General features: G+C 42.5%; 1 protein-coding gene across 2 annotated transcripts in view; it reads left to right on the top strand.

Annotated features, from left to right (window-relative positions):
- Positions 1 to 14379, top strand: part of LOC124515283 (myomegalin-like) — a 114079-nt gene that overhangs the window by 73387 nt on the left and 26313 nt on the right. The window contains exons 1-2 of one of the 2 annotated variants that reach the window (XM_047084048.1): positions 3539 to 3577; positions 3811 to 3921. In XM_047084048.1, coding sequence (XP_046940004.1) covers positions 3539 to 3577; positions 3811 to 3921 — 150 coding nt within the window. Of the gene's footprint in view, positions 1 to 3538; positions 3578 to 3810; positions 3922 to 14379 lie in introns of those variants that run through there. The other variant, XM_047084047.1, reaches the window with a different exon arrangement.

Below are 14379 nucleotides of genomic sequence, written 5' to 3'. Positions count from 1 at the left end.
ATGACAGAGTGACTAAAATGAACAAATCGGGAGACTATAGATGCTGGGGAGGATGTGGAGAAACGGGAACCCTCTTGCACTGTTGGTGGGAATGCAAACTGGTGCAGCCGCTCTGGAAAACAGTGTGGAGATTCCTCAAAAAATTAAAAATAGATCTACCCTATGATCCAGCAATAGCGCTGCTAGGAATTTACCCAAGGGATACAGGAGTGCTGCTGCATAGGGGCACTTGCACCCCAATGTTTATAGCAGCACTTTCAATAATAGCCAAATTATGTAAAGAGCCTAAATGTCCATCAACTGACGAATGGATAAAGAAGATGTGGTTTATATATACAATGGAATACTACTTGGCAATGAGAAAGAATGAAATCCTGCCTTTTGCAGCAACGTGGATGACACTGGAGAGTATTACGCTAAGTGAAATAAGTTAGTCAGAGAAAGACAGATATTATATGTTTTCACTCTTATGTGGATCCTGAGAAACTTAACAGAAGACCAGGGGGAAGGGGAGGGGGAAAAATAAGTTACAGAGAGGGAAGGAGGCAAACCATAAGAGACTCTTGAATACTGAGAACAAACTGAGGGTTGATGGGGGGTGGGGGAGAGGGGAAAGTGGGTGATGGACATTGAGGAGGGCATCTGTTGGGATGAGCACTGGGTGTTGTATGGAAACCAATTTGACAATAAATTATATATAAAAAAATGTGCAGAAAGAAATATCCAGGTTGGGTAAGAATACCCTGCATTCATATGGAACCTTACTTTCCATAAAACTTTTTTTTTCTTAAGTAGGCTCCATTCCCAGCATGGAGCCCAGTGTAGGGCTTGAACTCAAGACCCTGAGATCAAGACCTGAGCTGAGATCAAGAGTTGGACGCTTAACCAACCGAGCCACCCAGGTGGCCCTTCATAAAACTTGTTTATTTATTTTTTAAATATTAAAAAAAAATTTATTCTTTATTTTTGAGGGAGAGACAGAGAGACAGTGCGAGTTGGGGAGGATCAGAGAGAGAAGGAGACACAGAATCCGAAGTAGGATTTAGGCTCTGAGCTGTCAGCACAGACCCCAACACGGGGCTCGAACCCACAAACTGTGAGATCATGACCTGAGTTGAAGTAGGACGCTTAACCGACTGAGCCACCCAGGCACCCCTATTTTTAAAATATTTTTAATGTTTATTTATTTTTGAGAGAGCCAGAGCACAAGTGGGGGAGGGGCAGAGAGAGGGAGACACAGAATCTGAAGCAGGCTCCAGGCTCTGAGCTGTCAGCACAGAGCCCCATGCAAGGGCTCTAACTGACAAGCAATGAGATCATGACCTGAGCCAAAGTCAGATGCTTAACTGACTGAGCCACCCAGGTGCTCCTTAAAACTTTTATTAAATTATCTTATGTGATAAAAGAATCTGAGGAGACATCAAAATCACGATTAAACACTAATCTAGAATCTGACAGCCTGTTCCCCCTGTGCAAAATGGTAGTAGGTAGATAATAAGTAGATTGTAAGTAGGTTATTCCTCTAGGAGCTTAGACCAGAAAAGGGTCTTAAAAACCACCTACTTTCCAACCGCTTCATTTTATAAATGAGGACACTTAGGCCTCTGGAGAAGTGAATTTCCAAGGTCATACAGCTATTTAGTAACAGGTCAGACCAGAAAAGGATCTTCTGAGTTTTTATTTAGATTTCTCTCTTCTTCACGGTCTCTAAGCCTGAATGACACTCATTTATTCTCAAAGCATGGATTTAATGAAAATAGCTAAATGAATTTTAAATGTGTACACTTTTTAGAAATGAATATTTTGTCTTAAGATACAGTCAATGGTAAGAAATGTTTTGCCTACTTATAACCCACATTTATTACAGAGAATGTTCAGTTCTTATTATGCCCTCCTGAGGCCACTTTATTCACTCAAACTTTTTCTATCTTTCAAAGGACAGTGCAACTGCAACTCTTAGTGTCGCTTTTTCTCATCATTCCAGTGCGAATTAATCACTCTTTCTTCTGGGTTCCCATAGATGCAATGTTTTTCAAATTTCAGTATGAAACATACCCGTGGGTCATGAAGTCAATTCAGTGGGTCACTCCCCAGAAGAAAAATAGAATAGAAAATATGAGAGCACATCACACATAGTGATGGTAACATTACTTGATGAAACTTTTACTTCAGTTATGTATGTGTGCATACGTGTGTGTGTACTGGATTGCAGTATAAAACGTAAAAAGTTTGAAAAACACACAGGATTGGAAGATTCTAGTGTAAAACACACCCCATATGTATATGGCCACCCAGCTCTTTGAGAGTTGGAACTGTCTTCATCTTTGTTTCATTCATACTATCTGGTGGTGGGTCCTCAGGAAATGTTGATTAGAATTATTATGAGGAATTAAGAATTAGAAGAATGAAGAGCAGGTAGGTGAGGGAAGAAATGAGTATTTAAGTATAAAGGTTTTAGTTGCCTTTACTTTAGATGTTAATATTAATTTTTTTTCAACCTAGTATTACTGGCACAAGAACCTGGGTTTCATGTCTGTGCTGTGGGATGGTCTCCCGGTCACCTTCAACGTCCCGTGTGATGTGATATAAATAATACTTCCTGCTAATGTTGCAGCTGTCACTCAAGGATCTTAAATTGCTTTACGAGCAGGATCTGGTGATGAGTGCCTGGCTCCACTTGGCAGGTGCCTGAGTTAAGAACCAGTGACTGGCTGAAATCTCTGGGCTCCAGACTGACGCCTGCCTCCCTCCCTCCCCCAACCCTTTCTTTCCATCATCCCTTGGAGGAAGGAGCCTTTGACCCCACCTCTTTGTGAGGCAGTCTAACTGGTAAACAGTTTGCGATGATTCCACAGGGAACTAGGAGGGGGGGGGGTGGCTGTAGTGGTGGGGGGTGGGGGGTGGGAGGCCCATGGTTTTCGTAAAGGCTGTTTATTTAATTAACTGCCTCAGGGCTTGAGAAGTCCAGGGAGGAAAACTGGGAAGGAACTGATTAGAGGTGAGCCCTGGATCATCAAAGGAAATTGGAGAACCCACCAGTAAATAGCTCCTTAAGATTTGCACCTGACAGAAAGGGGGTGTTTGACATGTGGTCCCCATTTTATGTACACATGCTCTTTCCTATAGAGCATGCTTGCTTGCTCTGGCCACACTGCTTTGGTTTGTTTTTTGTTTACTTTTGTAAACTCTACTCCCAACCAACGTGGAGCTTGAACTCACACCCTGAGATCAAGGGTCGCACGCTGTACCAACTGAGCCAGCCACGTACCCTCCTTTGGGTTTTACTGTGCAAATCAACCACCAAAAACTTAAGTGCCCACTCACACACACAGACCTTCATGTCCTTCTGTTTTGTGCAAGCCCACCAGCACCTTGAAGTATTCCCACTCCCCATTTCCTGGAAACTTCTGGGGGTCCATTTTCTCTTTTCTGAGAAGCCGTTAACTGCCTATAGTTGGGCCTGGGAGGCTCGGGGAGGGTGACAGCCCAGTCCCGGCTCGGAGTCGGGTTACACCACTTGTGTCTGAGTTCACGCAGCATGTTCCTCTGTCAGGGATTCCGCAAATATCTCCCAGAGGTAAAAAAGGAAAGTGCGCTGCGCTCCGGCACCCAGAGCAGTGAGCCCCGGTCCCAGGTCCCCGAGAGAGCGCCAGCCACCGGGGTCATGTCGCCATAGCCTCAGCAGCGTCCGGGCGGCTCACTTCAGGCCGCGGTGCAGCTGCACTATGTTCCTAGGGTGAGGGGGCGATCGGGCATGCTGCTCCCCATGGGCTGCCCACCATGTCTAATGGATATCGCACTCTGTCCCAGCATCTCAATGACCTGAAGAAGGAGAACTTCAGCCTCAAGCTGCGCATCTACTTCCTGGAGGAACGCATGCAGCAGAAGTATGAGGCCAGCCGGGAGGACATCTACAAGCGGGTGAGTGCAGGAGGCAGCCCAGCCACCGCTACCTTACCCGGGCTCTTTCTAGGGCTCATTCTATCTCCCGCATTGCTAATTAGGGAGGGAGGTGGGTTCCACGCCCCAGGGCCAGTCGCCTGAACCTGACCAGACCAGTGACCTCGGACAAGCCCATTTCACCTTGTTTGTGCCCATTTTGCACTTTCCTTCTGTGTAAAGAGAGGGAGCTGGACTAAATCAGAGGCTCTCAAACACCTGTGGAGGTATTCCGAATAATCACCTTTGGGAGCTGGTTTAAAATGTAGATTCCCTGCCTCACCCCCAGGGATTCTGATTTACTAATGCAAGGCAAGGGGAGCTTGGAAATGTGCATATTTTTAAAAGTTTGTTTGTTTTCATAATCTCTACACCCAACATGGGGCTCAAACTTGGGACCCCAAGGGTCACATGGTCTTAGGATTGATCTAGCCAGGCACCCCCTAGAAATTTGCATTTTTTCAAGGCCCCAGCAGGTAGTTTCCAGGTCATACCTTCTCGTTCTGGCCCAGTGGGGGCAGAGAGAGAGTTGATGGAGCAAAGGGCAGGCGCTGAGCATGGTTCTGTTCCCTGAGAAATTCTTGTCTGTTTTGGAAGATGATTATCCAGATAAGCTTTAAAGACCAAATTTTAGGTATCTTCAGGCTTAGGACTAGTTCACCTAAGAATGAAGAAGAGGGTGCTAACAGCCTAACAGCTTGCCTGAGGCGGGGGGAGAGGGCAGTGCTTCCCAGTCTTGGTTGATGGGTGAGTGATTTTGGTGGGGAAGGTGGGGGGGGGTGGCTAAGTGGGGGTGAGATGAGGCAGCACCTTGGTAAGAGGACACTAGGCTTTGGGATGAAGCTTCCTAACTGGTTACCACAGTATTGGTTTCCTCAGCCCCCTTAGTGTCTGGGCGAGCTCTGAAGTGGCCCGAGTGACCTGGCTAGAGCTGGTTGCCTCTGACTTTTTCAGAGCTTCTAGATCTCCAGCTGTTTACACCAGAAGACTGTATACAAATATTATCGTTGTCTGTGTGTGCCTGCCCGATCCTCTTGAGAAGAAGGTTGGGAAGCTTTTGCAGGCTGCCAGATAATATGTTGGATCAGAGGAGTAACTGGTGTCTTTGAAACCCAATTATTTGGTAAATTCAATTAATGTGCACAGCTAAATTCTAAGGGATTTAGCTCTGTTTTTGCTCTGTCCTGGATTTCCATGTTTTAACCTGAATTTTCCTGAAATTGGTCCAGACTCACCTTTCATCTGTTATGTGGCTGTTGAGTGAGCAATTCTCCATGGAGTTGCCAGGGTCAAGGTCAAAGAAGATATTGCCAAGTAAGGGCTGGTAATGCAGAGAGATGGAGAGGCAGGGAGAATGAATGGCAGTCTTTGCCTCAGGATAGGAATAGTGACTGAATTTGTTCATTGGGCAGAGGGAGGAGCACTTTTCCATTAACTGTCTCCCAAGCAAGGCTGAAGGAAGGGGCAGTTTCTTAGATCATTTGAGGGAAAGGGTTTTTGTTTTGTTTTGTTTTCAGCTTGAATCAACTGACTGCTTGAATCATTTGGTCTCACCCTCTCCTCTATGCTGGCTAATGGAGATAGTCTTCAGGGAACATTTTGGGTGAGGCATGGGATGGCACCATTCCTCTCCTGGAGAAGTGTGATTAAGAAGATTCTAGAGGGGCAGGGTGAGGGAGTGGTCACAGGACATTGTCGCATGCAGAGGTGAGAACCCTGTTTGCCACTAGGCCCTGTCTTTTCCCAGTCTTAAGTACAGAGTCATCAGGTACTTAACTAACATGATTTAAGAGCTCTCAGGCTACCGTGTCGCCTTCCTTCCCTTCTTACCAAACCTTTTTGTGCTCCATCTGTCGTATTACTCATCTCATTTGGCTATGATTATTTGGGAAGCACTAAAAGTTTAAATTAAAATGGCCTTCTTCTTTGGAAAGCAAAACACATAAAGCCATTATCAATCATTAATATCATAGTTGAAATTAGTTTATCCCACTATGTAGTGATTGATAGAAGCCACTTTGGGCGGTTCCATTTAAAAAAAAATTTTTTTAATGTTTATTTATTTTTGAGAGAGAGAGAGAAACAAAGCACAAGCGGGAGAGGGGCAGAGAGAGAGGAAGACACAGAATCCGAAACAGGCTCCAGGCTTTGAGCTGTCAGCACAGAGCCCATTGCGGGGCTCAAACCCACGAGCCTTCAGATCATGACCTGAGCCGAAGTCAGACACTTAACTGACAGAGCCACCCAGCTGCCATGGGCAGCTCCATTTTGATGGAAGGACAAGCGATCAGAAAAACACCCCAGCTGGAGCCCTGGACAATCAGGCAACCTGGCCAAGTTCCTTAACCTTTCTGAGCCTGTCCCAACCCCTGTAGAGTTGGCATTAAGAATACTGCACAGCACCATAGGCACTGAAAATTATTTGTAGAGAGTATGAATAAACAGCAGCCATGAAGATTAAGTAAGAAGACTTATATCACAGCACGTTGTAAATTCATAGCTTTAGATGTATGTGGGTGAGGGGGAGTAGTAGTTCACCAGTAGTAATACCAGTAGTAATAGTTATTATGAGATTTTAAAGTGAGAAAGAGGTTTGGCTCTCTTAATCTCACCCTCAGCCATACCCATGAATATGTCTTATGTTCATCCTTACAAGTCACACTGTGAGTCCATAAGGTTAGGACAATGACAGTGACAATCAGTAGCTGTGTGGGTGAAGAGACATCTGGGGTGACATGGCGGTGCGTCACATGGTAAGTCAGGTGGTTCAGGTATGAATTTAGAGCCCTGTTCTGTGACCAAACTTAGCTTGATTTTTCTTTAGCGTTAGAAGGACACTTCTTTAAATATAGTAAAAAACATGAAATCACACCCAGCTGAGTCAGAATCTGCGATAACTTGGGTGTTGTATGCATGACTCTTTTAAATAAATCCAGTGTTTGTGAAACATGTAGTGTAAGTCTCTTGCAGAATAGTAATTGTTTTACCATTTTATGTATTTTTGCCACAGCAGATTTTTGTTGAGATATTCACTAAAGAGTGAAAAATTACTATCTTAGTGTAGACAAACATTTCACCATGATGGCTGCAGGCAAGGGAAATAGTGGGAAACTTTAATAGAAAAGGGCTGGAGAGAGGGTTCAATCTTTTTTTTTTTTTAAGTTTATTTATTTATTTTTAAGAGGGAGAGAATGAGCAGGGGAGGGGCAGAGAGTGGGGGGGGAGGGGGGCAGGGAGGGGCAGGAACAGGATTCAAAGCAGGCTCTGTGTTGTCAGCGCAGAGCCCAATGTGGGACTCAAACTCACAAACTGTGAGATCATGACCTGAGCTAAAGTTGGATGCCCAACCGACTGAGCCACTCAGGTGCCCCAAGGGTTCGATCTTTCTCTTTCCAAGTAGCAAGTCCTCAGGTAGTTGATTGAGGGAGAGACTAAAATCGATATAATCCTTAATCGTAAAGGCAGCAACACAGATATTTAATCACATGAGGAGTTGTAATAGTTAGAGAATTATGTAAAAACCTAGAAGAATCCACTTCAAAGCAAGTAAATTAAAAATGAGTTAAGGGTTTCTCTCTTTCGAGCTATTCAGAGAATTCAGAAATAATCTTAAAACTCATACTAGCTATGGATTAACAAAATAGTATTGCATTATACATAAAAATTGGTTCTGTGAGGCTGCAGGCTTTTCTATTGAATGTCCATTTTTGTAAGCAAAAAAAAAAAAAAAGAAAAACCACAGGAAGAGATTGCTTACCCTCAGCACAAAGAAGCTGGGGCATATGCCTCCATGATGAGGTACCACTGCCCCCTCTCTGTAGCAAATATTAATTGTAGGTTCAGTGTTTGTGGGAAGACCATTTTGAATGCATAAAGCACAGAAGGGAGAAACCACTGTGGTACATACAGCTCCTGATTCTGGAGCAAAGTTAAGTGAGAAAATGCTGTAAGTGAACCACAGCTGAGTATGGCCCACCCCTAGGGAGACTGGCTTGTTAGCATTTCTGGACTGCAGCTGCTCTGGTGAATAATTTCTGGGTGGCAACTTGGCTGACTTCCTCGTTGTTGATCATCCAATCCTGCATCTTCTCGTGATAGCTGAGTGTGGCATAGAAATATGCCCAACCCTGGAATTTATGAAATCCACTGCTGTGTGGTAAACACCCAGTCCCCACACAGCACACAAAACCACCGTCTCCTGAGTCTTACCCCATGATGACTACTTGTTAAACTTGTGTGAATTTATTATTACCCGAGGTTGCTTTAAAAAAGATTTAAGATTCCATTTTAAGAATGGAATTTAAAATCTGACAAGGCCAGATCTGATAACAAAACCTTCAGGAAAAACTGAATGTCATCATCCTGGACCAGGCAGAGTCCTTGTTTAAATATGACATAATTGATACCAGAAGGTTAAAGTGGTCTGGGCCTTTAGACAGGAGTTGGAAGAGTTGTGTTTCATTGTATGTTGGCCCTCCAGCTGCCTGACTTCTTTGAGCTGCGGTCTCTCGTCTTGCGGACGGTATTTTTCCTGAGCAAACTTTGAAGTTTATACATAGCATGCTTCTGTAGTAGATTGTAAAAATCATGATAAACAGCCTACTGACTTTATTTGTCTCCTAAATTTTCATCATTTCTACCATTCAGTGATCATGGGCATAGTAGTTAAGAGCAATGAACCCAACAGACCTGAGACAGAATCTTGATTAACTACTTGCTACCTGCATTAATTTGGGAAAATACTGTAATTTCTCTGAGCTGAAGTGGGTGTGGTAATAGCACCTATCTTATAGGACCCGAGGGAGGATTAAATGAGCCAATTAGTTGAAAACAGCACAATGCCTATCAGACACTAAGCCCTCAAGAAGTATTTGCCATTATGGTGACAAATTGAGAGATGGCAGAATTATCCAGATAAATCCAATTACTGGATAAGTGCAATCATTTGTGTATTTATTTTTTTAAATTCTTTTTTAATGCTTATTTATATTTGAGAGAGACAGAGCATGAGCAGGGGAGGGGCAGAGAGAGGGAGACACAGAATCCGAAGCAGACTCCGGGCTCTGAGCTGTCAGCACAGAGCCCCATGTGGGGCTCGAACTCACGAACTGTGGGGTCATGACCTGAGCTGAAGTTGGACGCTTAACTGACTGAGCCACCCAGGTGCTGCCATTTTTTAATTTCAAGTCAGTTTTTTTCCCCTCAGTAGTGGATTTGGGACCATTTGTTCTATTTGTCTCAATTCTCCATTGTAATTTGCCTGTAAATAAATAATATAATCCAAGTGTCCCCATCACAGCAGATCTACTGTCACCCTCAAATATAAATGTTCCTCCAGAAAGAATAAATAAGAAAGGCTGGGTTCATTAAGTTTCTGGTTTTTAAAACCAATTATTTTCTTTAGTAATAGTAAAATGTCCTTGGCTTTGCAAAAATTATTATGACTGTGATTGGTTATAATTCAACACTTTTCAGCATCTTGATTTAATACTTTGTCATTAGGTTGGTCAGGTTTTTAATTCAGTTCATCTTGGTTTTTTATTTTTTAAGAACTATCTTTTTTGTAATTGAGATATGGTGGACATATTGTATTTATTTTAGGTGTACAACATAATGATTTGATATATGTACATATTGCAAAACGATCACCACAATAAGTTAACATCCATCACCACAAATAGTTACTAAAATATTGTTTTCTTGTGGTGAGGAATTTTAAGATCTGTTTTCTTTGTTAAATTTCTTTTTGGTTCACTGACTGATTTTCTTTAGTTCTAGCCTTATTTCTTTAGGTTTTGGTAATATGATGGGTAACAGTATACATGCGGCCTTGCTGTTCTAAGCACCCAAAAGTTCAGTGAAGTCCCACAGAACTCCGTCGGGCTATATAATTTAGGAACTTTGACTTGAACCAGTGGAAAGTTATTACAGAAGGACTAATATCTTTGGGGGATATCAAAATGTAGGGACACAACTTTTGGACTCAATCAGAAAACCTGAATTTTGAATCTATATATTCCTAGCTACATGTCCTTGGCCTTGTCCATAACTTCTTTGAGCCTTTGTTTCCTAAAAGGGAGACATAAATTCCTGCCCTGCCCTCATCCCAAAATGCAAACGTGTTTTAATGTGTTAGATGTTAAATAGGTGTGAAGGATTATTACTATCCTGCGTACTTGGAGACACATACTAGAGCGTGGGTGCCCTCTCAGGTTATTTACTTAAAAATAGTTCTCTGGGGCGCCTGGGTGGCTCAGTCGGTTGAGCATCTGACTTCAGCTCAGGTCATGATCCCACAGTTTGTGAGTTCGAGCCCCGCGTCAGGCTCTGGGCTGATGGCTCAGAGCCTGGAGCCTGTTTCCGATTCTGTGTCTCCCTCGCTCTCTGCCCCTCCCCCGTTCATGCTCTGTCTCTAATAAACGTTAAAAAAATAAATAAATAAAAATAAAAATAGTTCTCTGGAGGGCACCGGGGTGGTTCAGTCGGTTGAGTGTCCGACTTCGGCCCAGGTCGTGATCTCACAGTTCGTGAGTTCGAGCCCCGCATGGGGCTCTGTGCTGACAGCTCCGAGCCTGGAGCCTGCTGCAGATTCTGTGTCTCCCTTTCTCTCTGCTGCTCCCCTGCTCACACACTGTCTCTCTCTCTCTCTCTCAAAAATAAATAAAGATTAAAAAAAATTTTTTTTTTAAATTTTAAATAGTTCTCTGGCAGCCTGGTGTGAGCACAGCCGCTGTAGGCCTGGGTCTGTGCACACTGTGTGTGTGACTCCTCGTTCTCAGCTTTCTGAGGTCTGTGATGGTGTGCCTGTCCATTTCCTCCTCTTTTTGGGAGAAGAAGTAAGAAGAATGTAGGGAGGCTCCATTCATTAAATAGTTGTAACAAGTATTTGTGTTCTTGGTTTAAAAAATGTATCATCTTCACAGCTATTAGGCCAACTACTATATAAACAAAACAGGCACCAAAAAAAAAAAACCCTACCCCCAAAAAACTGGAAAGTAACATATATTGGCCAGGGTGTGGAAAAACTGGACACCCTGTGTATTCCCAGGAAGCTGCTGTGGAAATTGGCATGATGATTCCTGAAAAAAGTTAAACCTAGAATTATGCTGTGATCCAGCAGTTCCACTTCTAAGTATGTACCTCAAAGAAGTGAAAGCAGGGACTCAAACAGATATTTGCACACACACGTTCGTGGCAAAATCATTCACGGTAGCAAAAGGGTAGAGGCAGCCTGAATGTCCGTTGACAGATGAATGGATAGACAAAATGTGGGACCCATGTGCAATGGGATATTGTTCGGCCCTAAAAAGGAAGGAAAGTCTGACACATGTGTCAGCATGGGTGAAATTTGAGGACATTATGCTAAGTGAAATAAACCAGTCACAAAAGAACAACTATTATACGGTTTCACTTATATAAGGTACCTAGAGTAGTCAAAAGCATAGAGACAAACAGTAGAATGGTGGTTGCCAGAGGCTGGGGAAGGGTGCAGAAGGGGAGATGTTTAATGGGTATAGTCATTTAGGAAAAAGTTCTGGATATGGATAGCTGTACAACAATATGCATGTATTTAAGGTCGCTGAACTGTATACTTAAAAATGGTTAAAATGGTAAATTTTATATTATATATATTTTACCACAATAAAAAAAAAAACTTTTTCAGCAACTTTCCCGTAACTGTTATAGTTAGTTTAAAATATTGTGGAAGCCTTGACCCAAAACAATTTGTTGTGTGTTTTTGCTTAACACAACTTTTCTCATTTTTAAGAGCTTTTCATTAGAAGTCATAATACTTACCATTTGAGAAGAAGAAAAATTTTTCTTTGAATATTTAACACCTTTTCTTCCAGTCACTAGGAAGTAAATCTGAAACTAAATTCTGGAGCCTAATTTAATTCTATTCCATTTATAATAATGTCCTTAACCATGTCTACAAAATATGTATTTCTGTATAGATTTATAATAAAGCTATTTCCTCTTTCTATTAGTTATGTACATCTAAGTTCACACACTGATAGAAATAGCATGATATAGTTGAAAGACTAGGCATTCTAAATTCCTGTCTCAAATGTTTCCCTTGTTTGCATTATCACCTTGGCCATCGTTCATTTACTCATGTTTGCACACATGCATTCACTCATTCCAGCATCTATTGACTGCCTACTGTATGCCAGCTACTGTGCCAGATGCTGGTGGAGAAAGATAGCAAGTAAATAACACTGGTATAATAAAGGCTACCATAGAGCTGTGTAAGATTGCTCTGAAATCCTAAGGAGAATGACAGAATCCACCAGGAAAGGCTTTGCAAGTGTGTTAAGTTCGAACTGAATCTTAAAAGGACACCACAAGAATGGGGAAAGCATTTTAGAAGAGACAGCATATACAAGGGCACAAAATCATGAAAAAGCATTGCGTGCTTGGCATACTTCAAGTGATTCCATAGGGCCAGAACGCAGTATCAAGGGCTTATAGCTGCAGTAGGATGAGATTGGAAAGGTGAGCAGGGGATAGATGAGAGAGAGCTTTGGATTTGTCCATTCATTAATCAACATAATCAACAGAATACCTGTTACATTCTGAGTACTGTGCGGGCAGTTGGGGTTTCAAAGATGAGTAAAGATAGAGTGTGATAAATAGCAGTAAAAGATTTGTATACACAGTATAAGCAAACTCAAATGAGGCATCTCTAACCCAACTGAATAGAATAGATGGATCAACAGATCCATCTGTTACATTCTGAGTACTGTGCTGGCAGTTGGGGTTTCAATCTGACTGAATAGAATAGATGGAAGGCAAAATCTACAAAGGATTCTTTGAGGAGATGACCCCTGAGCTTTGTCTTCAAATGAGAGTAATGATTAGTCAGTCCTGGATGGTCACGTGGAAAGAACGGGCTTTTGCCAGAAGCAAATGCCAAAGGCAAGCAATCACGTGGTGTGTGGGGAATTGGAAGTGGTTTTGTGTTGCTAAATTTAAGTGCTAGACACAGAATGAGGCTGAAGAGCACTGGGGCATAGTTCTTTGTGCCATTTTAAAAAGTGTAGACTTTATCCTGAGGAAGATAAGGAGCCATTGGTGGGCTTTAAGTAGTAGGGAGCAGCCTAGATCCTTCTGGTGGGTGGGGAGGATGGAGTCAGGGAAGAAAGACAGGAAGTCAGGAGGACAGGCCAAACAGGAGAGATGATGAGGGCCTGAGGGCCGTGGCAATACTAATAGAGGGGAGGGAACCGATCTGTGAAATATGCAGGAGGTAAAATATCGGTAGGACTTGGGAATTGATGGGATGGGAAGATTAAGAGAAGGAAATCAAGAAGACTGCCAGGTTCCTGGCTAAGACAACTCACTTTCTGGGCCTCTGGCTCCTTGTGTCTAAAATGTGTGGGCTGGACCAGGATGGTCACTAACATCTCTCCCAGCTCCGAAGTTCTGTGGTTCTGAGCAGCCTCTTTGGATACTCTGACCTAGTGAAGGTAGTTGCTTCCTCTCTCCCAGTCTGTCAGCAGCTCTGATGCCTTCTCAGGAAAGGAAGTGCCAGCAGAGCTGAGATGGCTTTAAAACTGCCAGCCAATGTCAGGAAAATCTAGTGCTGTTACCAGGTAGCTGGAGTTATAATTAGCCTAGTTGCTAGGGAAAAACTGAGATTCTGTAAGCATGGACTGCCAGAAACAGCTTTTCCCTACTTGATGAATTAGCTTGTTTGCAGGAACCAAGTGGATATGGATGGAGTGTTTTTAATGTGTTCTTAGAGAATTCAGTTTTTGCCTCGAGTATAGGATATGTTAAAAGCAATAAAAAAAAAATCAACATCTTGTCTGTGGTAGGAGGAGTGGGCACAATTCTGCTTTGAAATATATTTAGCTAGCTGGGAAGAGACTTATTTTCACATGAATGGAGATAAACAAGAACACAGAATCACAGTGTAGAGCTAGAGAAGATCTTGGAGATAATTCCTATAACTCCTTTACTTTTTTTTTTACATTATTGTTATTTTATTTGTTAGAGAACCGAAAAATCCATTTATACTTTATAAAAATCAAATAATTTTTCAATAAAAACAAAATTAACAAATAGCTAATATACAGTATAATAGAGAATGCTTTTTAGCATGTAGCATGCAAGAGAGCAGTTTTTCTTTTTTTTTTTTTTTCTTTTTTTTATTCCCTCCCCTGCCCCCTCAGGGCAGTTTTTCAACTGCTACCATTGATGAGACACTGTAGGTAGGAAATTATAGAAAAATTGGAGGATTATAAGCATAAACAATGACAAAACATTTTGTCAATTAAGATAGTTCTTATGGGGCACCTGGATGGCTCAGTTAGTCGGGCATCCGACTTTTGATTTCGGCTCAGGTCATGATCTCGAGGTTCATGAGTTGGAGCCCCACATTGGGCTCTGTGCTGGCAGCATGGAGCCTGCTTGGGATTCTCTGTCTCCCTCTTT

The sequence above is a fragment of the Lynx rufus genome, unplaced genomic scaffold (assembly GCF_022079265.1).
Source record: "Lynx rufus isolate CCGP_SWC_20201006 ecotype Redwood Valley unplaced genomic scaffold, mLynRuf1.p SCAF_2, whole genome shotgun sequence".
Classification (NCBI taxonomy): domain Eukaryota; kingdom Metazoa; phylum Chordata; class Mammalia; order Carnivora; family Felidae; genus Lynx; species Lynx rufus.
Note: the sequence above shows the minus strand (reverse complement) of the source record. Positions and strands in the feature narration are given on the sequence as shown.